At 37.5% G+C, this 22,160-nt stretch overlaps 1 protein-coding gene across 4 annotated transcripts in view; it reads left to right on the top strand.

Annotated features, from left to right (window-relative positions):
• The window catches only part of RFX7 (regulatory factor X7), a 137,314-nt gene extending 115,373 nt beyond the window's left edge, over positions 1 to 21,941 (top strand). For all 4 annotated transcript variants that reach the window (XM_073877052.1, XM_073877053.1, XM_073877051.1 and 1 more), the window contains 5 exons: positions 8,449 to 8,569; positions 9,851 to 9,931; positions 10,661 to 10,868; positions 13,858 to 14,153; positions 15,793 to 21,941. In XM_073877052.1, the coding sequence (XP_073733153.1) occupies positions 8,449 to 8,569; positions 9,851 to 9,931; positions 10,661 to 10,868; positions 13,858 to 14,153; positions 15,793 to 19,068 (3,982 nt within the window). In that variant the 3' untranslated portion in view covers positions 19,069 to 21,941. The remainder of the gene's footprint in view (positions 1 to 8,448; positions 8,570 to 9,850; positions 9,932 to 10,660; positions 10,869 to 13,857; positions 14,154 to 15,792) is intronic.
• The last annotated feature ends 219 nt before the right edge of the window (positions 21,942 to 22,160 follow it).

Below are 22,160 nucleotides of genomic sequence, written 5' to 3'. Positions count from 1 at the left end.
AACATAGGCAGTAAAGCTCGACATAAGTCTCAACAATGATTTTTTTTTTTAATCTGACACCAAAAGTAAAAGCAATGAAAGGAGAAATAAACGAGACTATGTCAAACTAAAATGCTTCTGCACAGCGGAGGAAGCTTAACAAAACAAAAGGGCAACCTACCGAATGTGAGAAAATATTTGCAAATCATGTATCTTACAAGGGGAAAATATCCAAAATATATAAAGAACTCCTACAACTTAGTAGCAAAAAGCAAACTGATTTTTAAAAATGAGCAGAAGATCTAAACAGACATTTTTCCCAAGAAGACATACAGATGGCCAACAGATACATGAAAAGTTGCTCAGTCATTAATCATCAGGGAAATGCAGATCAAAACCAAAATGAGGTATATCACCTCACACCTGTTAGAATGGCTGTTATCAAAAGAACAAGAAACAAGTGTTGGTGAGGTAATGGGGAAAAAAGGGAATGTAAATTGGTGCAGGCAGTCTCTATCGAAAAAAATATGGAGATTCCTCAAAACATTAAAAGTAGAACTACCATATGATGCACTTCTGGGTACTTGTCCAAAAATGAAAACACTAATGCAAAAAGATAAATACATCCCCATGTTCCTCACATTATTTACAATAGCCAAGATACAGAAACAACCTAAGTGTCCATTGATGGATGAATGGATGAAGAAATTCTGGTGCACACACATACACAAATATTATTCACCAAAGAAACAAGTGAAATCTTGCCAATTCAGATAATGTGTGATGCCCTTGCAGGCATTATGCTAAGTGAAGTAAGACAGAGAAAGATAAACACTATATGATCTCTCATATGTGGAACCTAAAAAAATAAAAAAATAAAGTCCATAGATACAGAGAACTGACTGGTGGTTGCAAAAGGCAAGGGTTGGGGGGATGGGAGAAATGGGTGAAGGGTATCCAAAGTATGGATCTTGAAATCATGCATGAAGACAGTAGTATGCCATGAATTGTAGCCATCCATGGCTGACACTATGCCATTTCAAATTTTTGCTACCCATTATAAGTGTATGTTCTTATAAATAAAAGCAGTTATACTTTATAACATTTTATACACATGTAATGCTATCTTCCTTGATTTTCTACCTGGTAGTATAAGGTGACCTTTTTGCATCACACTTTTTATAGGTAGTAATGTGCTATTGCAGTGAAACAGTTCAAGTGCATTTTAGAGACTATTGTATCACCATCCTCATCAATCGACATTTATTGAATTCCAGCACTATAAATAATGCATATGTATTTTACATGTAGTGAAATATGTGTGCATATAAAGTATGCTATGGCCATTTTTTTTTTTTTACATCTATAAGAAAACAGGAACTCCTATTTAATGGTTTTGAGATTCAGAGGAGTATAAAAACAACTCTGCACAATAAAAAAAAAAATAACCTGCCTCAAGGTCATTGGGAGAATTAAATAATGTAATGCATGCAGAGCACTCAAAAATGTCCAGGTATGGTTCGGTAACCTAAGGCTGTATTTTTGCCCCTAATCTTCTATGACTTTTGTTTATATTTTTGTAACTTCTAAGTAATTGTTTAACTTTTATAGTTAATTTGTAAATGGCATGAATAAACATTAAAGATTGACTTGCTACCAAAGATTTTGAGTGATGTGTTGATGATCATGTTGAAAGTTAGGATTAATTTCAAAGTCTTGAAAGTGTACTATAGAAAAAAATGAGATTAAAAAAAAGATCTCATTTTAAGAATGGCATTAGAATGTTGGTTATCCTATGAACGTACCATTGTTCCTTCCCATTTTTTTAAAATTTTTTATTGTTATGTTAATCACCATATATTACATCATTTGTTTTTGATGTAGTGTTCCATGATTCATTGTTTGTTCATAACACCCAGTGCTCCATGCAGAATGTGCCCTCTTTAATACCCATCACCAGGCTAACCCATCCCCCTACCCTCCTCCCCTCTAGAACCCTGTTTGTTTTTCAGAGTCCATCATCTCTCATGGTTCGTCTCCCCCTCTGACTTACTCCCCTTCATCCTTCCTTTCCTGTTATCTTCTTCTTTTTCTTTTTTCTTAAAATATGTTGCGTTATTTGTTTCAGAAGTACAGATCTGTGATTCAACAGTCTTGCACAATTCACAGCTCTCACCGTAGCACATACCCTCCCCAATGTCTATCACCCAGCCACCCCATCCCTCCAACCCCCAACCACTCCAGTAACACTCAGTTTGTTCCTGAGATTAAGAATTCCTCATATCAGTGAGGTCATATGATACATGTCTTTCTCTGATTGACTTATTTCACTCAGCATAACACCCTCCAGTTCCATCCACGTCATTGCAAGTGGCAAGATCTCATTCCTTTTGATGGCTGCATAATACTCCATTGTGTGTATATACCACATCTTCTTTATCCATTCATCTGTCGATGGACATGTTGGCTCTTTCCACAGTTTGGCTATTGTGGACATTGCTGCTATAAACATTGGGGTACACGTACCCCTTCGGGTCCCTACATTTGTATCTTTGTGGTAAATACCCAGTAGTGCAATTGCTGGATCGAATGGTAGCTCTAATTTCAACTGTTTGAGGAACCTCCATACTGTTTTCCAGAGTGGTTGCACCAGCTTGCATTCCCACCAACAGTGTAGGAGGGTTCCCCTTTCTCCACATCCCCGCCAACATCTGTCGTTCCCTGACTTGTTAATTTTAGCCATTCTGACTGGTGTGAGGTGGTATCTCATTGAGGTTTTGATTTGGATTTCCCTGATGCCGAGTGATGCTGAGCACTTTTTCATGTGCCTGTTGGCCATTTGGATGTCTTTGGAAAAATGTCTGTTCATGTCTTCTGCCCATTTCTTGATTGGATTATTTGTTCTTTGGGTGTTGAGTTTGATAAGTTCTTTATAGATTTTGGATACTAGCCCTTTATCTGATATGTCATTTGCAAATATTTTCTCCCATTCTGTCGGTTGTCTTTTGGTTTTGTGGACTGTTTCTTTTGTTGTGCAAAAGCTTTTTATCTTGATGAAATCCCAATAGTTCATTTTTGCCCTGGCTTCCCGTGCCTTTGGCGATGTTTCTAGGAAGAAGTTGCTGCGGCTGAGGTCGAAGAGGTTGCTACCTGTGTTCTCCTTTAGGATTTTGATGGACTCCTGTCTCACGTTTAGGTCTTTCAACCATTTGGAGTCTATTTTTGTGTGTGGTGTAAGGAAATGGTCCAGTTTCCTTCTTCTGCAGGTGGCTGTCCAATTTTCCCAACACCATTTGTTGAAGAGACTGTCTTTTTTCCATTGGACATTCTTTCCTGCTTTGTCAAAGATAAGTTGACCATAGAGTTGAGGGTCCATTTCTGGGCTCTCAATTCTGTTCCATTGATCTATGTGTCTGTTTTTGTGCCAGTACCATACTGTCTTGATGATGACAGCTTTGTAATAGAGCTGGAAGTCCGGAATTGTGATGCCACCAGCTTTGCTTTTCTTTTTCAACACTCCTCTGGCTATTCGGGGTCTCTTCTGGTTCCATACAAATTTTAGGATTATTTGTTCCATTTCTTTGAAAAAAGTGGATGGTATTTTGATGGGGATTGCATTGAATGTGTAGATTGCTCTAGGTAGCATTGACATCTTCACAATGTTGGTTCTCCCAATCCATGAGCATGGAACGTTTTTCCATTTCTTTGTGTCTTCCTCAATTTCTTTCCTGAGTATTTTATAGTTTTCTGAGTACAGATCCTTTGCCTCTTTGGTTAAATTTATTCCTAGGTATCTTATGGTTTTGGGTGCAGTTGTGAATGGGATCGACTCCTTGATTTGTCTCTCTTCTGTCTTGTTGGTGTATAGGAATGCCACTGATTTCTGTGCATTGATTTTATAGCCTGCTACTTGACTGAATTCCTGTATGAGTTCTAGCAGTTTTGGGGTGGAGTCTTTTGGGCTTTCCACATAGAGTATCATATCATCTGCAAAGAGTGAGAGTTTGACTTCCTCTTTGCCGATTTGGATGCCTTTGATTTCTTTTTGTTGTCTGATTGCTGTGGCTAGGACTTCTAATACTATATTGAATAGCAGTGGTGAGGGTGGACATCCCTGCCGCATTCCTGACCTTAGGGGAAAAGCTCTCAGCTTTTCCCCATTGAGAATGATATTCGCTGTAGGTTTTTCGTAGATGGCTTTTATGATATTGAGGTATGTACCCTCTATCCCTATACTCTGAAGAGTTTTGATCAAGAAAGGATGCTGTACTTTGTCAAATGCTTTTTCTGCATCTATTGAGAGGATCATATGATTCTTGTTCTTTCTTTTGTTAATGTATCATGTTGATTGATTTGCGGATGTTGAAATATAATCTGACACTGAGTTAAGTATTAACTGACACCATATCCTTTTTTTCTTTCAAGATTTTATTTAAATTCAAGTTCACATATAGTGGACTATGAATTTCAGATATAGAATTTAGTGACTCATCTGTTGCATATAACACCCAGTGCTCATTACATCACATGCCCTCCTTAATGTCCATCACCCATTTACCCTGCACCCCCCCACCTCCCCTCCAGCAACCTTCAGTTTGTTTTCTACAGTTAAGAGTCTCTTGGGGAGCCTGGGTGGCTCAGTCGGTTAAGCATCTGCCTTTGGCTCAGGTCATGATCCCAGGGTCCTGGGATTGATCCCTGCGTCAGACTCCCTGCTCAGCGGAGAGCCTGCTTCTCTCTCTCCCTCTGCTGCTCCCCCCTTGCTTGTGTGCTTGCTATCTCTCTCTGTCAGATAAATAAATATCTTTTTTTAAAAAAAAAGAGTCTCTTTTGGTTTGTCTCCCTCTGTCTTTGTCTTATTTTATTTTTCTTCCCTTCCCCTGTGTTCATCTGTTTTATTTCTTAAATTCCATATATGTGTGAAATCTTATGGTATTTGTCTTTCTCTGACTGACTTATTTCACTTAGCATATACACTCTAGTTCCATCCACATCATTGCAAATGGCAAGATTTCATTCTTTTTGATGACTGAGTAATATTGTGTGTGTGTGTGTGTGTGTGTGTGTGTGTGTGTGTGTGTGTGTGTACACCACATCTTTATCCTTTCATCAGTTGATGGACATTTGGGCTTTTCCCATGTTTTGGCTATTATGGATAGTGCTGCTATAAACATTGGGGTGCATGTGCCCTTCAAATCACTATTTTTATATCCTTTGGATAAATACCTAGTAGTGCAATTGCTGAATTGTAGTGTATTTTTATTTTTAACTTTGTGAGGAACCTCCATACAGTTTTCCAGAGTGGCTGTACCAGTTTGCATTCCCACCAACAGTATAAAGGGGTTCCCCTTTCTCCACATTTTCACCAACATCTGTTGTTTCCTGAGTTGTTAATTTTAGTCATTCTGACCATAACTGACACCATATATTGCTTGATCAACCTGCAGTTAAAGTTATGAACCAGGAAAACCAGATGTAAATAACCAAGATCTCCACATGACCTGGAATAATCTGTGGCTTGTTACATAGCACTGGTTTCAAAATTATGATAGGTAACCTAAAAATATTTCCTCAGATTAAAACAAAATCATTGAATATCTATATCTTCCCAATGGAGAATGGGCTCTAATAATGAAATCCTTTTTCTTTGAAAATTAGAACCACTAAAAATTGAATAGACCATCTTACAATCTAGAGCCCTCCCTATCAGGGGAAGTGTTCACATTGATGTAACCCATCATTTAGGAGAAGTTGAACTATACAACTTCTGAACTCACTGCCAGTTCTGAGAGTTCATAAAATTAAAGAAATTGAGGACCTGCTCCAGTATGGTTGCTTTTAATTTGGGACTCTCTTTATTTTCTCTTTGACATATAAGATGTCAAAGTATAGAATTTTGAATCATTAAGCAATTTTATTCTTAACATTGCTTACTATTTTTTTTAGGAGGAGTAATTTGAGCTGTTTATATGTCTACAAGGTACTTTTTATACTTATCCACTAAAGAGTATATTGAAGATAAGGTCATTGTAAAAAAAAAAAAAAAAAAAAAAAAAACCTTCCAAAAGAGGAATTCCTCTCTTTTACATGTCCTCCTTATTAAAAAAAAAAAAAAATAAGTAATCTTTACACCCAACATGGGGCTCAATCTCATGACCCCAAGATCAAGAGTCACATGCTCTACCAGTTGAACCCACCAGGCACCCCAGAATTCCTCTCTTTTAATGGAATAAGTAAGAATCAAAAAACATTTCACATTCTGAAGTCACACTCAGGATTTAGCAAGCAAATTCTGTAGTGATCATCTGGATACTTACTTTGCCAGCCTTTCACAGATCCCTTTTGCCAAAGTAAAAAAATTTGGTACACTAATATAATGAAAAACCATGAAAACCTAAATCCCAGAGGGAGAATAGGATGGCTATATTACCTTTCTCATTAGACTCATTGCCCTGCTTCTCTTTATTTGGTGTCCGGTTCTTTAGGCCCATGTATATGCCATTGCTATCATAGGAGCTCAGTGGACATTGTTTTCCTTATTGCCTTATGTGTTTCTTTAAAGTTTCTTGTTTTAAGCATGACATAATATTATGTCAAAATTTAATGTGACTCTTAAATCTTGTTCTTAATGCTGACAGTACAGTGGTGAACCAGATAGTTATGATCACTGCCCTGGTTGTACATACAGCCTAATGGAGGAAGCAAACAACAAGGAAATTGGCTGTTACATAATTATTATAAGTCATGAGAAGAAAAAAAAACAGTACACTGATAAATACGGTGAGGTGTCACAGGAGGGCGCTGCTTTAGATAGGGGAGTTGTTCGAGACACTTCTGAAATAACATTCCAGCTAGGACTTGAAGAATAAGAAAAGTAATTTTTCCAGGTAGAGGGAACGTGTGAAGTCCCTGAGGTGCAAAAGAACGTCATTTAATTTTCTTTCTGGGCTGATTTAAACCATAAAAATGACTGATTTAACTTGATACTGAAATGGTTATGATTTGATACAATTCATTTAAATTGTCAAAACTGGAAAATAGTCACCTCTTCACTTTGTACCTTCAAGCTTGACCCCTGAACCACTCAGAGTATTACATGTAGTCTCAAGTTAAATATGACATATTTAATCTAATATTTCCTGTCAGGGGAATTCTCAATGCATGTTAGCTCCTTTCCTTTCTCCCTCCTCTTCAACATTGCTGAGAATGTGTTTGCTGGGCAGCTCCTCTCTCCCCACACCTGCACCAGAGATATGTGGAATTTGGTGTGGATATAGGAAGGGCACAATCAAGAATAATACCATTGTCTCCAAAACCTGACCCTAGTGTCTCTGTTAAGGCTCCACAAGGTCCCTACCTGCTCCTAAGTCTCACCCAACTTGACTTCTTAAATTCAGGTCACTTCAGGAATGTATTGCATAATATAAATGTATACTTATATATATTTATGTCACATAGATAATACAATATAAATATACATGTAAGTATATATAATGTTTTTTCCTACTAGCAAGGCTAGTATATTCAGCAGTCTACAGGAACTGAAGTCCCAGTTAATCATTATACCCTGTTCACAGGTCTTCAGTTGTTTTCCTTTGTTTCTTAAATCTCTTTTTGGCTCTCCACTGCATGACATTATCAAGAAGCTGCTCTGGTCAGTGCTGAAATAAGAGGTGAGGTGGGGAAATATGACTGGATTCCCATGGAATTCCTCTGATGTCCTCTTTGGTGTTCCTCAGGTAGTGGTTCTCTCACAGGCCACGGTAGCCTTGGCCTGCTGCTGAACTGGTACAGGAGGGATTGGCTCTTTACCTATGACTGGATTCCAGTAGCAGTTAAGACTTGCCTTGTATCCCTGTTCCCACTCGAAGTTACTGTTTTACAAAGTATCTTTTCCTGGCAATAATAGAAGTGGTGGGGGTAAAGAAAGAACACTGGACCTTTGGAATCTCTCTCTGTGCCTTCATTTTTTTCCCTTATCAGTAAAATGAGAGTGTTGGTATAGATGATCCCTAAGGTCTCTTTTAGGCCTAATATATCATGTTTCTATTTTAAATTATATAGTTTTGTTTCTGCTGTCTGACTTACGTAATGTGTATGTTGGAAATTATCTCAGTATATGAATTTGATACTTTGTGGAAATGTAGAGCCCTACTGGTTGAGCCGGATATACTCATCTCAGAGTGCAGGGTTGGATTATAATTGGAAAACTTTGTACTGGGGTATCTCTTACAGTGAGTTTTTTTGGATGCTGTTGAAAGCAATGGTACTGTATACCTGGAGGATGAAACAAGCTAACTAAGCCTGAGTTAGTCTCCAAAGAGTTATGATCAGTGAAATTTGTGGTGAATGACTGACTTGAAGATGTGGTTTTTAATTTTGTTAAAGTGGTCAAATTGTATTGAAATAGCACTGTCCTGTGTAACTCTGAGTTCTGTTGCTCTAAATTGGTCCCTCCTTCTTTTGCAGGAGCTATTGTGACAATCTTGGTTACCATCCATTAAGTGCTGCTGACTTTGGAAAGATCATGAAAAATGTCTTTCCAAACATGAAGGCACGTCGTCTGGGCACAAGAGGCAAATCTAAATATCCTTTACCAGAATGGTTTTTAGTACTCTCTTTAGTAATCACTTAGAACATCTGCTGTTGTAGTTCAACTAGCAACTATATTTAGAAGTAAATTTAAGTCAACAAATATAAACAACTCAAAGTTCTTAGAATAATTGCAAACATTATTTTCCTGGCTATATATCAAACTGCAAGAGAAATAACAAATAGTGGTTTTAGGATTATGATAGATTTCACCATATTCTGTCACTGTAATGTGTGTTCTTAATGGTCCAATCTCCTTTTCTTTAACAATAAGAATTAACTGAGATAGGTCACAGTGTAGCTATTGTAAATCATATCAGTAAAAATGGAGAAAGAGGTTAGCTGTCTTCTTCCCGTAATTTAGAAACGTTGGGATCTCTTTGGCAAAATATACACCACTCAGGAAAAATTCCTGTGGAACTTGTCCTGGATGAATATATTCTCTTTAAAGTATTTTTTCAGCCAACCATTTAAAGCCTGTATTAAAATTAAAGCCAGAGCATAGGAAAGGTCCCTGTTGTGACAGAGACATACTTAGTAGCAAACAGAAGGAAATGAAAATGAAGAATTTATTAAAGTCCTTCTGATTCTTGGCAGAAGGCTGTAAAATAGAGGGTCTCTGTATTAGAAAAAGATTATTCTCTTTACGTAGCTCTTGGCCTTTTTCAAAGCACAGAAACCCACTTCTGTGGAAATGAGAGGAAAGGGGAAGGAAGGGGACACTGCTTTTCCGAAACAGCTCCAGGTGATCTGCTCCCTTGTTGCATGACCCATCCTTGTTCTCTGAGTACAAGCAAAACTGTCTTGATGGGTCTTTGGCATGTTACAGGCGATAATCCTGTGTGTTTCAGTGGAAAAAGAACTGAAAAGGTTAAAGCCCTTGTGACACTCTAGAGTTGTTTTTGTCCCAGTGCCCTGAGCTAAAGTTTCCCTGTGCTGTGCCAGGTTTCCATCTGGATATTCCTTTCCTTCTGACCTGTTTGTTACTGATGGTTGGCATAGCCTATTAGGAACATTTATTCATAAAATCTATAGCGATGAGAATAATTTGTTTTATTTAAGACAGTAACATTGTACAGAGACTATTCCAGTTTCAAAACAGTGGAAGTGTCCTGAATTTATAATATTGAGGTTTCTCTTACTGAAGAACTCTGAAAGTAGATATTATCTCGTGCTGATTTTATTCCTATTTCATATATGGTTACTTCTCAAATGGTGATTATATATAAGCGGTTCATTTAATTTAGAAAGCTTTAGACCTTAACTGTTTATTACATATTGCTACAGTGGACTAAGGAAAAAAGCCTTTGTTCATATGCCAACACTGCCCAATCTTGATTTTCACAAAACTGGAGATGGGGTAAGAATTCTGCCTTTGCTTTTTAATAAGTAGAATTATACCTTAATATCAGCATTGAAATGCATACTGCATAGTCTCATTTGGATAAAACCAGGGACCAGGAACTATGCCTTTTATAAAATAAATGAGACAAAAAATTTAACAGTGGCTGAAAAATTTTAACATATCTGACTTACATCAACATGATTGATGAAATTAGATAGCATTTACATCAACATGGTTGACAAAATTAAGAGGAACATAGGTCTAAACTGGTTTCTAAATATATCCATGATGTACATTGACTATATATATATATTGTCAACAGGAAAAATTAAGTTGTGGGGTAATATAGTATGGATGTCTTTTTTTTCCCTTTTTGATTTACTTAATATATCTAATACAAGTACAAAGGAGAGAAAATACAACTAGTGGCATAGTTTGTTTTACTGATGTCAGAAAAGTGTTTTAGAAAGATTCATAAGATCCCTTAGCCTTCATATATATTTAACGACCATTTCAATGTTTCAGTCCCAGTGCTGCTGGTGGCTGTGTCCTGGCCGGTGGTGTAGGCATAGGCCTCGCATTTGCACGGCTCTTCTATGCCTGCCAATAGGGCATTTTATACGACTTTGACCTGACAGATCTAGATTACATCTTCTAATTAAGAATACATGCCTTCAGTGTGCTTCAGTTTAATTTCTCTGAACTTTCTTTTATAAGTTAACTTTTCCTTTTTCCTTTGTTTAGTTGGAAGGAACTGAACCTTCTGGGCAGCTTCAAAATATTGATGAGGAAGTTATCTCTTCTGCTTGCCGTCTTGTATGTGAATGGGCCCAGAAAGTGTTAAGCCAGCCATTCGACACGGTCTTGGAGTTAGCACGCTTCCTTGTAAAAAGTCATTATATAGGCACCAAGTCGATGGCAGCTCTAACGGTAATGGCAGCAGCACCACCAGGTACAAAATTGCCACTAACAAGCTAAAGCTGAAAGGGACAGAGGTGTTACTGCATTTTAGAGTTGGTAGCAAAAGAAGAGTTTCTCCAGAGAACTTTCTTGTCTTTTTAGTGTTTGTATGAGTTTACCCTCACTTCACTTAACTCTAAGCTCAGATGGGTTTGTTGAGCCAAGAAAAATAGTAATAATTATAGTCATTTCATTATAAAGCTGAAAGCTGTAGTTTTTCTATAGTATATTGCTCTGCTGAAACATGAAACTTTTATGATTTCCCAGTTGATATTAATTTTTCCATTGCTACTTTAAAATTTAAAGAATATATGTATGTGTACTTTTAAATATACATGTGTGTCTAAATTAACAAATATTAGATAAGATTAAATTTTTAAAATGACTTGCTAGCTTCCTGTTAGAAACTAATACTTATAAACAAAATGATCTTTGGATAATGTAAGAGGTATCGTGTCACAAAAAGCAAACTATATGAAGCATTATTATAAAATAGCAAGAGTGATTTTTTTAAAATATACATTCTAATGAATATTTTTGTTCAAGTAGGGATTTTTTTCATTTGATAGTTTTAGGAATTGACAGTATTAGGATAAACAACTCCCTCCTAAATTAGTAGCTGTGTAAAGTACCTGTTCTGTTGCAGCTTTTTAAATGTCTCATTTCAGTCACACCTTTTAATAACCTAAGGAACAATGAGTAAGTTTTGTTATTACTCTAGGAAATTATAATTTCTGTGAAAAATGTATTAATGTGAAACTTGTTTTCCAGAGATGATTCTTCTGATTATTAAATGTAAATAATTTAAAATCTATAATAGATTTCTCCCAGCCAGAATTGTAGTTTCTTAAATAACTTCACTTTTTTAAAAATCTTAATAATTTTAACAATTATTTTTCTTTCAGTTTATATTTATCAGATGCTTTACGTATTTGGTGGGAGGTGTATAATTGTTCTATCTTTTCATCTTATTGTCAATTGAGGACTCACTTCAGCAAAATAATCTCTTACCAGAATTTTGTCATGATTTTCTTTGTCTAGATTATAAACTGTATGACTTAAAGCTGCTCACTTACACTTACACATGAACAGGAGAGCACTTGTGTAGCCTTATCTAGTTAGGTAGCCTGCATATGCTACCTCATTTCTTCCCCCAGCAGTCCTGTGAGACAGGTGATATTAATTCCCATTTTACAGATCAGAAAACAGGCTTGGGGAGGTTAAGTAATTTGTCCATGGCCAGATAAGCAGTGGGACCAGGATTTGAATTCCAGTTTGTTGGTCTCAAAAGCCCAGGTTAACTGCATTAAATCATGCTGTCTTCTTATCTTCTGGCAAAATGAGGTTTTAAAAGATATGGGCCAAAAACAGAAGAAAAAAAAAAGATATGGGCCCTTCAGCTTCCTGTGTTCTCTCTTACCCCTACTGATACCCAGATTAGTACTTGAACAAGCTGAGGAATTAGGAGGGATCATGGGAAAAGAAACCTCTCGATCTTATTTTCCTCATTGTCTGACTGAAAGAAGTGGTGAATGATGGGATGAATGAATTTTCAAAGCATAAGTGTAAAAAAAGGTGTGTTTTTTAAACAAAAATACTAAAAATTTCGTATATAAACATGTTTCCTTTGTGAAAGTATTCAGTAGTTTAGCAGTTATATCATTACTCAAAACATTTTTAGACTCTTAAAATTTTGTTCTCAACCACTGCTCTATTTTTTTTAATAGCTTTGGTGATTAATCTTCATCCTTTGAAGGTGAATTTGGTTTTTTATAAATATAGTCTCCTTATTAAAAACAGGTTGTGTTACAAATGTCCTTTTGTAAGTCAGCTGCTTGGAAATCATTCCTGTCCAGAAACCCTGGCAGGAGGGAGACAGCTGAGCTTTGAGCCATTGGCAGAGGCTTTCGGGTGCAGGTGCTGAGAAGCCAGAGCCCAGGCTGGGGGCCAAGAGGGAGCAGTACAGTTTGAGCTGGATTTGAAGAGAAAAAATGGTACTTAGGTGATCAAAAGGGAGTCAAAAGATGAGGGATTATTGAGTGAGTGTGTGCGAAAGAGTTTAAGTCACTTCTTTCTCTCTCCTGTCCCCCCTCCACAAGTTGTTGATGAAAAGCAGAAATTGGGCCAGGGAAAGGGTAGGTATACCCTTTAGAAGGATAGTGGGGTCCTCCCCTTTCATCTCCACTGTTTTTACCAGCCACAGCTTACTTTCTAATGATTGTAATGCTACACCCTAAATGTGAAATGAGCTTTTTAAAAAATTAATTTTACTATATCATCAGTTCTTAACTTAAAATTCATCTTTTTGCTTAGTTTATCATTCCTTTTTTCTCAGTGTTGCTCTTACTAGTGCTTTGAAAAGTTTTCTCAGTGACAGTTTCAAAATACCTTAACCTCAGTTTTATACAGCAGCTCTGCTTAATTACTCCTGTGTCATACTGGAATAATTGTATAGTAGCAGTTAAAATAGTACCTCTTTTTGTGAATTGGTGGAATTAAACACTTGTTTTCCCTATAAACATTTTTTCTAAATATGAATGATTTCAGCAAATATTTATTGAATGCCCCTTGTGAGCTGAATATTTAAATCATGAAAATGCATGCATTTCTAATTAGAGAATTGGGGAAGGACATTTCTGACATCTGATAAGATGTGAAACATGCTCCTTTGGTATTTATTTATCTTAACTTCTGCATATTTATGACATAGCTACTACTCTTTTCAAAATCTTCATCTGTTACTGCTGATTTAACTGAAACGGTCACCTGAGTTGAATCATATTTTAAGTTGTCAAAACCATATTGACAACTGTTTTTAAACTGAAAGTCTAACACTTAGGCTTTATAAAGAGATTGTGAGTTAAAATTTGCTGGTTTTGGTTGCTTTGTCCAGTAGATGGCTACATAGCCAAAGAAATTGAGTTGTGACTGCCTTCTATAAAACAGTATTTATTTTAGCTTTCTTTTCTGTTTATTTTCAGGAATTAAAGGAATTACCCAGCCGTCTGCTTTTATACCTACAGCTGAGAGTAATTCTTTTCAGCCTCAAGTGAAGACTTTGCCTTCTCCTATTGATGCTAAACAGCAATTGCAACGGAAAATTCAGAAGAAGCAGCAAGAACAGAAACTACAGTCCCCTTTGCCAGGAGAATCCTCAGGCAAAAAAGCAGAAGGCACTACAACCAATGGAGTGACTACTCTTTCTAATGGAAATCCTGCAATCCTTTCTCCTCAGCCTATTGGTATCGTTGTGGCAGCTGTCCCTAGTCCCATTCCGGTAATAGCATTAAATAGTGTTAGACCCACTGGGATGCTGGGAGAGCATTTGTTTAATTAAAAGTGGCACACGAGAAGGAGGCAAGTATAGGTATAGAGTCAGTTAGGGATTGATTTTGTGAGCACAGATGGATTCAGCTTCAGTCAGTCGCCTTTTAAAGATTTTACTTAATTATTCGAGAGAGAGCGCGCACGTGCGCACAAGCATGGGCAGGGGGAGGGGCGAGAGAGAGAATCTCAAGCAGACTTCCCGCTCAGCGTGGAGCCTGACCCGAGGCTTGATCCCATGACCCTGAGATCATGACCTGAGCCAAAATCAAGAGTCCAACACCTAACTGACTGAGCCATCCAGGCTCCCTGTCAGTTGTTTTTTAGTCACAATATACAATGTTGATTACAAAGCAAGCTATAAAATGAACACAAGTGAAAATACAAAGATTTAAGACATGCACAGTACGCACACATAACCAGTCAGAGCTTTATGTAAGAGATGAATCATTTTCAGAATTGTTTCATCTCTAGCTAAGCCAAGATGATCAAGTGTGAACTTTTTTTGGTTTAAACTTTTCTTCTTTTTAACATTCAGGCAGCAAAGTTGTAACACATATTGATAACACTTTTTTTTTTTTAAGGATTTTATTTATTTATTTGACAGAGAGAGATAGCAAGAGCAGGAACACAAGCAGGGGGAGTGGGAGACAGAGAAGCAGGCTTCCTGCCGAGCAGGGAGCCCAACGCAGGGCTCGATCCCAGGACCCTGGGATCAAAACCTGAGCCGAAGGCAGACGCTTAACGACTGAGCCACCCAGGTGCCCCTTGGCAACACTTTAATATAGACTTGTTGCTGTGGCTTGCTGGACATAGGACCTTGGACAAGTCCCTTAGCTGTTCTGAATCTGTTTCCTTGTTAACAAACAGAGGTTATAAGTCTCCTTTTCTGTCTCATACAACTGAGGTTATGATGAAGGGGCTTTTAAAATGAGAGGGCATCATGCTAAAACAAAGTGGTATTTTATGTTATTATTGATGATATCATTAAGGAGATCTTTTATCTTTGTTTTTCTTATCATCATCATTATCATCATGTCATCAAAACGTGGCATAACTGGTAACCACGCTCATATGCTATTCACTGTAGAGCAAACTTGGGGAAACAGTAGTTTTATCTGAGACCGTATCCACAATGGTTTAATTATTAATGTCCAATGACATTATGACTGTCCCCCCCCATAGTGAGTCACTTTCTTGGCCCAGAGTAGATACCTTTATAGCTGCATGTTTTTTCAAGATTTTATCTTCTCTTCCTATAACCTCCTTAAAAATTATTATTTTGGCAAGTATTCATCACAATTGTGAAGTTTTTAGTCTTGCCAATTTGGAAAGTATCTTAATGTTTTTCTTACATATTGTATTTTATAACTATATTGCACTCTGTTGCAGTTTTTATAATATTTATGTGTCTGATTGTATACAACCTGATCTAACATATTTATAGGTAGATAGAACTCTTGTCTAACAGAGGAACTGGTTTTTTTTAGCATTACATTTATTAAATGCCTTAATGCTATACAGATATGTAAATTACTGTTTATATCCTAGACTTGTTAAATCTGACTTTTTTGTTTTCTACCTTTTAACAGGTCCAGAGGACCAGGCAGTTGGTAACTTCACCAAGTCCAATGAGTTCTTCTGACGGCAAGGTTCTTCCCCTCAATGTACAAGTGGTCACTCAGCACATGCAGTCTGTGAAACAGGCACCAAAGACTCCTCAGAACGTTCCAGCCAGTCCTGGTGGGGATCGTTCTGCCCGGCACCGCTACCCTCAGATCTTACCCAAACCAGCCAACACCAGTGCACTCACCATTCGCTCCCCAACTACTGTCCTCTTTACTAGCAGTCCTATCAAAACCGCTGTTGTACCCACTTCACACATGAGTTCTCTAAATGTGGTGAAAATGACAGCAATATCCCTCACGCCCAGCAACAGTAGTGCCCCTCTTAAACATTCTGCCTCAGTAAACAGTGCTACAGGAACAACAGAAGAATCAAGGACCATTCCACAGATAAAGAATGGTTCTGTTGTTTCACTTCAGTCTCCTGGATCCAGGACCAGCAGCACCGGGGGAGCATCTGCCGTGGAAGTCAAAATGGAACCTGAAACATCATCAGATGAGCATCCTGTACAGTGCCAAGAGAATTCTGATGGGACTAAAGCTCCCAAAACAACACCTAGTGCCCTTTTGGGGCAGAAAAGTAATACGGATGGAGTAGTGCAAAAACCTTCAAATGAAGGTGTCACTGAATTAAAAGCAACCAAGGTCTGTGACCAGAGGACCAAATGTAAAAGCCGCTGTACTGAAACTCTGCCAGGCGCTTCAACAGGCAATAATCCAAGCACTGTCACCCTCTCAGTTGCCACTCAGAACTTAACTTTCACCAGCACCAGCTCACCAGCTAATGGTGACTCAATAAATAAAGACCCTAAATTATGCACTAAAAGTCCAAGAAAGCGACTGTCTTCTGCATTGCAAGAGTCCCAGGTGCCTCCCATAAAGAAACCAATTGTGGAACAGCTTTCTGCAGTTATCCTAGAAGGTCAGAAACCAGGCAGTGTTGAGAAGGACCAAAAGGTTCCACATTCAGGGAAAATAGAAAGTTCAACAGCCGGTGCTCAGATTCCTAGCAAGGTATCAATGAATGTCAATTCGCACATAGTGGCAAATCGACCCTTGAGTTCTTCTGCTCTCATTGCTGGTGATTCAGCTTCAGAACAGCAAACACCATCATCATCTCCAGATATAAAAGTAAAACTTGAAGGGAATGTCTTTCTTTTGGACAGTGATTCAAAACCAGATGGCAGCTTTAATTCAAATGAATGGCAGCAGGTCAGTAAGGATTCTGAGTTTATATCTGCCGGCTGTGAACAACAGCAAGATATCAGTGTTATGACAATTCCTGAGCACTCTGATATCAATGACTTAGAGAAATCTGTTTGGGAATTAGAAGGAATGCCACAGGACACATATACCCAGCAGCTGCATAGCCAGATACAAGAATCTTCTTTGAATCAAATACAAGCACAGTCTTCAGATCAGTTACCTCTACAGTCTGAACTGAAAGAGTTTGAGCCTTCTGTTTCCCAAGCAAATGAAAGCTACTTTCCTTTTGATGATGAGCTTACACAAGATAGTATTGTGGAAGAACTGGTGCTTATGGAGCAGCAAATATCAATGAACAATTCTCATTCTTACAGTAACTGTTTGGGAATGACCCTTCAGAGTCAGTCAGTAACTCCAGGAGCTCCATTGTCATCTCATGCCTCCAGTACCCACTTCTATCATCCAATCCACAGCAATGGCACTCCGATCCACACACCCACACCCACTCCTACCCCAACCCCAACCCCAACCCCAACCCCAACTCCAACATCAGAAATGATTGCTGGTTCTCAGAGTCTATCACGGGAGAGCCCTTGCTCCAGGCTAGCCCAGACCACGCCTGTGGATAGTGCTTTAGGAAGTAGCCGACACACACCCATTGGTACTCCACATTCTAACTGCAGTAGTAGTGTCCCTCCCAGCCCTGTTGAATGCAGGAATCCATTTGCATTTACCCCAATAAGCTCCAGTATGGCGTATCATGATGCCAGCATTATCTCAAGTAGTCCTGTGAAACCGATGCAAAGACCCATGGCCACACACCCTGACAAAACCAAGCTTGAATGGATGAATAATGGGTATAGTGGGGTTAGTAATTCATCAGTTTCTGGCCATGGCATTCTCCCAAGCTATCAGGAACTAGTGGAAGACCGTTTCAGGAAACCTCATGCTTTTGCTGTGCCTGGACAGTCTTACCAGTCTCAATCCAGACATCATGACACTCATTTCGGTCGCTTGACTCCTGTCTCTCCTGTGCAGCATCAAGGTGCCACTGTAAATAACACCAACAAACAGGAGGGTTTTGCAGTCCCTGCCCCTCTTGATAATAAAGGGACTAATTCATCTGCCAGCAGCAACTTCAGATGCCGGAGTGTGAGCCCTGCTGTTCATCGCCAACGTAATCTTAGTGGAAGCACCCTCTACCCCGTATCTAATATCCCCCGATCTAATGTGACCCCCTTTGGAAGTCCAGTAACACCAGAGGCTCACGTTTTCACAAATGTTCACACAGATGCGTGTGCCAACAACATAGCTCAAAGAAGTCAATCAGTTCCATTGACGGTCATGATGCAGACAGCCTTCCCGAATGCTCTTCAGAAGCAAACAAACAGTAAAAAAATAACCAGTGTCTTGTTGAGTAAACTTGATTCTGACAATGATGACTCAGTGAGAGGTTTGGGCGTGAACAACCTGCCCTCCAATTACACAGCCCGGATGAATCTCACTCAGATTTTGGAGACTTCCACTGTTTTTCCTAGTGCCAATCCGCAGAATATGATCGATTCCAGCACTTCTGTTTATGAATTCCAAACACCACCTTACCTCACTAAAAGTCATAGCACCGATCAGATCAGCTTTTCTCCTGGAGATAATCAAGCACAATCAGAAATCGGAGAGCAACAATTAGATTTCAGTAGCACTGTTAAAGACCTTCTGAGTGGAGACAGCTTGCAAACCAACCAGCAGCTGGTAGGTCAGGTAGCGTCTGACCTCACTAATCCTGCGTCTGATTTCTCGAGTGACATCAGGCTGTCTTCTGAGCTCTCAGGCAGCATCAATGATTTGAACACTTTAGACCCAAACCTACTGTTTGATCCAGGTCGTCAGCAGGGACAAGATGATGAAGCTACACTGGAAGAATTAAAGAATGACCCATTATTTCAACAAATTTGCAGTGAATCCATGAGCTCTATGACTTCATCAGGTTTTGAGTGGATAGAAAGCAAGGACCATCCTACTGTTGAAATGTTGGGTTAAATAGTGTTTTATAATATGTAGCACACTGTATCTAAAGACATATGTATTGTATTTGTCTTAATGGAAGTGCCTCCCGCAGCAGAAACATTTAATATTAATTGTGACATTTTTAAAAGAGTTTGCTGCAGAAGTGGTTTCTTCTTCAGTAGGAAATGGTTAGACTTGCCTCAGTTCTTAACAAGTTTCTGAAGACAGTAGGCTGTAGAAGAGCAAGTATTAGGTTTTAAAATTTTGTAATGTTCCCCCATTTAATCACGTTGTTTGCTAGTAAACAATTGACTAACCAGCTTTTACAAGAGCAGTCATCTAGATCTTTATTTTGTATAAGTTCATTTTAATTCATCAGTTGATCTGCACAGAATGTAGAGGAAACCATTGATTTTAGGTATAGGCTATTTTTTGTTGTTGTTGGCATTATCTTTTAGGTATGAAATCATAGCTAAGGTAAACTGTAGACAAGAAGGTCTTCCTTGAAACAGGGATAATATTCAGGTTATTATCGGTATTTAGGCTTGAAGCATAGAGCTACTGTAGAATGAAAAAAATCTCTGTAGGACTTTCTGGGACTTCAGTACCATTTGCACCTGCATTTTGAAGGGCTTAAATAGGAGAAAATAATGGAAAATTAAATACTAATTTAAGGAAAGCAAAAGCTGCACTAAAATTTTTTTAAAGGAAAAAGTAGTAGCCATTTATATTTGTGACCTTCAATTAGTCTTATTTTAAAATTTGATTTTTAATACGGAGCCAGCACACACAGAGACATGCATGTACATGTGTGCACACGCACACACACACAAGTAAAATAACTCCAAATATTGTAATTTAATAGAATAAGTACAAGCGTGGTAGAAAAATACTTTGTTTTATTATTTGGTAGTTGAGATAGGGGAATTTAGAAGGAAAATAAAAGCATTTCCTTAGTTTCCTCACAACGGCTACATGCATATATTAAAATTCTATTTAAGATTTAATTTGAAGTTTTTAATTATAATATTGCTAAGTCCTCAATTTAGTGACTGACTCCTTCACTCCTGAATATAGTAATATAAGTTGATCATGGGATCCCTTTGAAAAACAAATAAACTGGAGGGAGATGACAAAAAAAAACAAAAAACATTTCACCACCTGAGGTCTGAAGCCACAAATCTTTATGTCGCTGATAAAACAAAGGGGATATCAATAGTACTTGAAGAAGAGGAGCATTTTATTACATGCTTAATTTATTTATTGTGATAACCACAATTGCAAAAGAAGCACTCAGGATGTGTTTTAAAATGTTTCTCTGTATGGCTCCCATTTTGTTTTATGAATAATTATTTATGAATTTCTTGTTGACACAAATCTGCTCACTAGTTGACAGCTCCATCTGAGTGAATTTAGGATTACTTTCAAATAGATTTAAAAATTGCCATTAAGTTTTTAAAGCTGACCTTAAACCATCGCTGTGCTACCTTGAACCTGACTATAGCTAAGCTTTCCTTTCTTAATTAGTAAGCCAATCAGAAGACTGCAATCAATGAATATTTAACAAATGTGATGAAGGGTTTAATTTAATAAGGTTTAATTGTTCAATAAATTTGCAAGGTAGGGTATTAACATATTTTGATAAATAAACGGTGCTAGGGTTGGCTCAGAGGTTTATATATTGATATGTCTTAGTTATTGGCATTTGTGTGTGTTTGCTGTTACCCTTGTTAGATCTTTTTTCTTGATGCTAGTTATTTCTTCACTGTACATTGAGACACAGCACTACTGCACACCAAAGTATGCAATACCCAAAGGAAACTGTGTGATTTCTTTTAACAAATGATGGGAGCCTTTCTATATGAGATACTCTGAAAAGGAGATTTTGAGGCCATTCTAATCCCTTGTTTACATTATTAGCTTCCTACTAATATAAAAATAATGGAAATCTTTTTTTATAAAAATATAAAGACTGGAGGATTTTTAACCCTCTGTACAGTATTGCAGCAAACACTTTAAATTTGGTTGAATTCGTCCAGCAAACTTTCTGGGGTTCATATATTGCACTAAATTTGTTGAACCTGTGGTAGGCACATCTCTTAGGATAAATGCAACCAATACAGTCCACAGATTAAACTTTTTAAATGTGTTTCATTATGAAAAGACAAAATGTCATCAAAGTGACAGATAAAATTGTCTTATGTAGCAATGTGCATTGATCTCAATGAGATATTTCTATTTCTTATTCTCTTACATGAGAATATTACAGCAGGAAGAATTAAGTTTAGTTTGCTTCACCATGTTAATACATGATCACAAAATGTGCATGAGTGTTATTGACTTATCTTGTACAGTACTAGGTATTCCTGTAACCACTTTTTTTTTCCCCTTGGCTGTATTAAAACTGGTTCAGTGTTAACCAGGCAAGCATAGTTATTCACAAGTTATTACTTTTTTATGTTTACTAATTCTGCTTAGTTATTGTTGAATATGTTCTTTTCTCAAATTATTTTCATTGTTTTCGTGTTTAAAACATTTTTCATACTGTTTATCATGATAAGACTTCATGAAGTAAATAATTTTGCATATAATTGCAATAAGCACTGACTTTTGAACTGAAAAGAAGGAAAGTTTTTTTTTTTTGTGCAGTGCATCTGAGGTTCATATAATAGTCTTGTACTATAATGTGCTTTACTACACCATAAATGACAAAAAACAAGCCCTGTTTCATGTTTTCATTTAGTGCAAAAAGTCAGATTTCCCCAGTGTTTTGTTGTCTGTTGTACCTGCTGAAACTACAGTAGTTGAATATTGCAGTAGCATTTCAGTTCTCTTTTTTTATTGAAAGTGCTCAAAAATTGTTTTTTAAATGTTTTCAAAAACAATTAAAAACATTTTATATTAAACTGACTGGGTCTTAAGGTGATTTGTGGGGTCTATCTTATATAGGCAGCATGCCATTTTCAAACAGACCTGATGCCATTCTTCCTTAGATCTCATGAAATTCATAGAAATGGATAAAAATCAGCACAAGGCTGAATAGTGCTGTTAATCTGCTCTCTGCTATTAATCCAGAAGGATACACAGATCTCATTTTATTCATCAGAACTCTGCTGTTCTCTTAG

The sequence above is a fragment of the Callorhinus ursinus genome, unplaced genomic scaffold, assembly GCF_003265705.2.
Source record: "Callorhinus ursinus isolate GAN/ISIS: 27379988/994484 unplaced genomic scaffold, GSC_fseal_2.0 scaffold25, whole genome shotgun sequence".
In the NCBI taxonomy this organism is placed as follows: Eukaryota; Metazoa; Chordata; class Mammalia; order Carnivora; family Otariidae; genus Callorhinus; species Callorhinus ursinus.
This window is presented reverse-complemented; position numbering and strand designations above follow the sequence as displayed.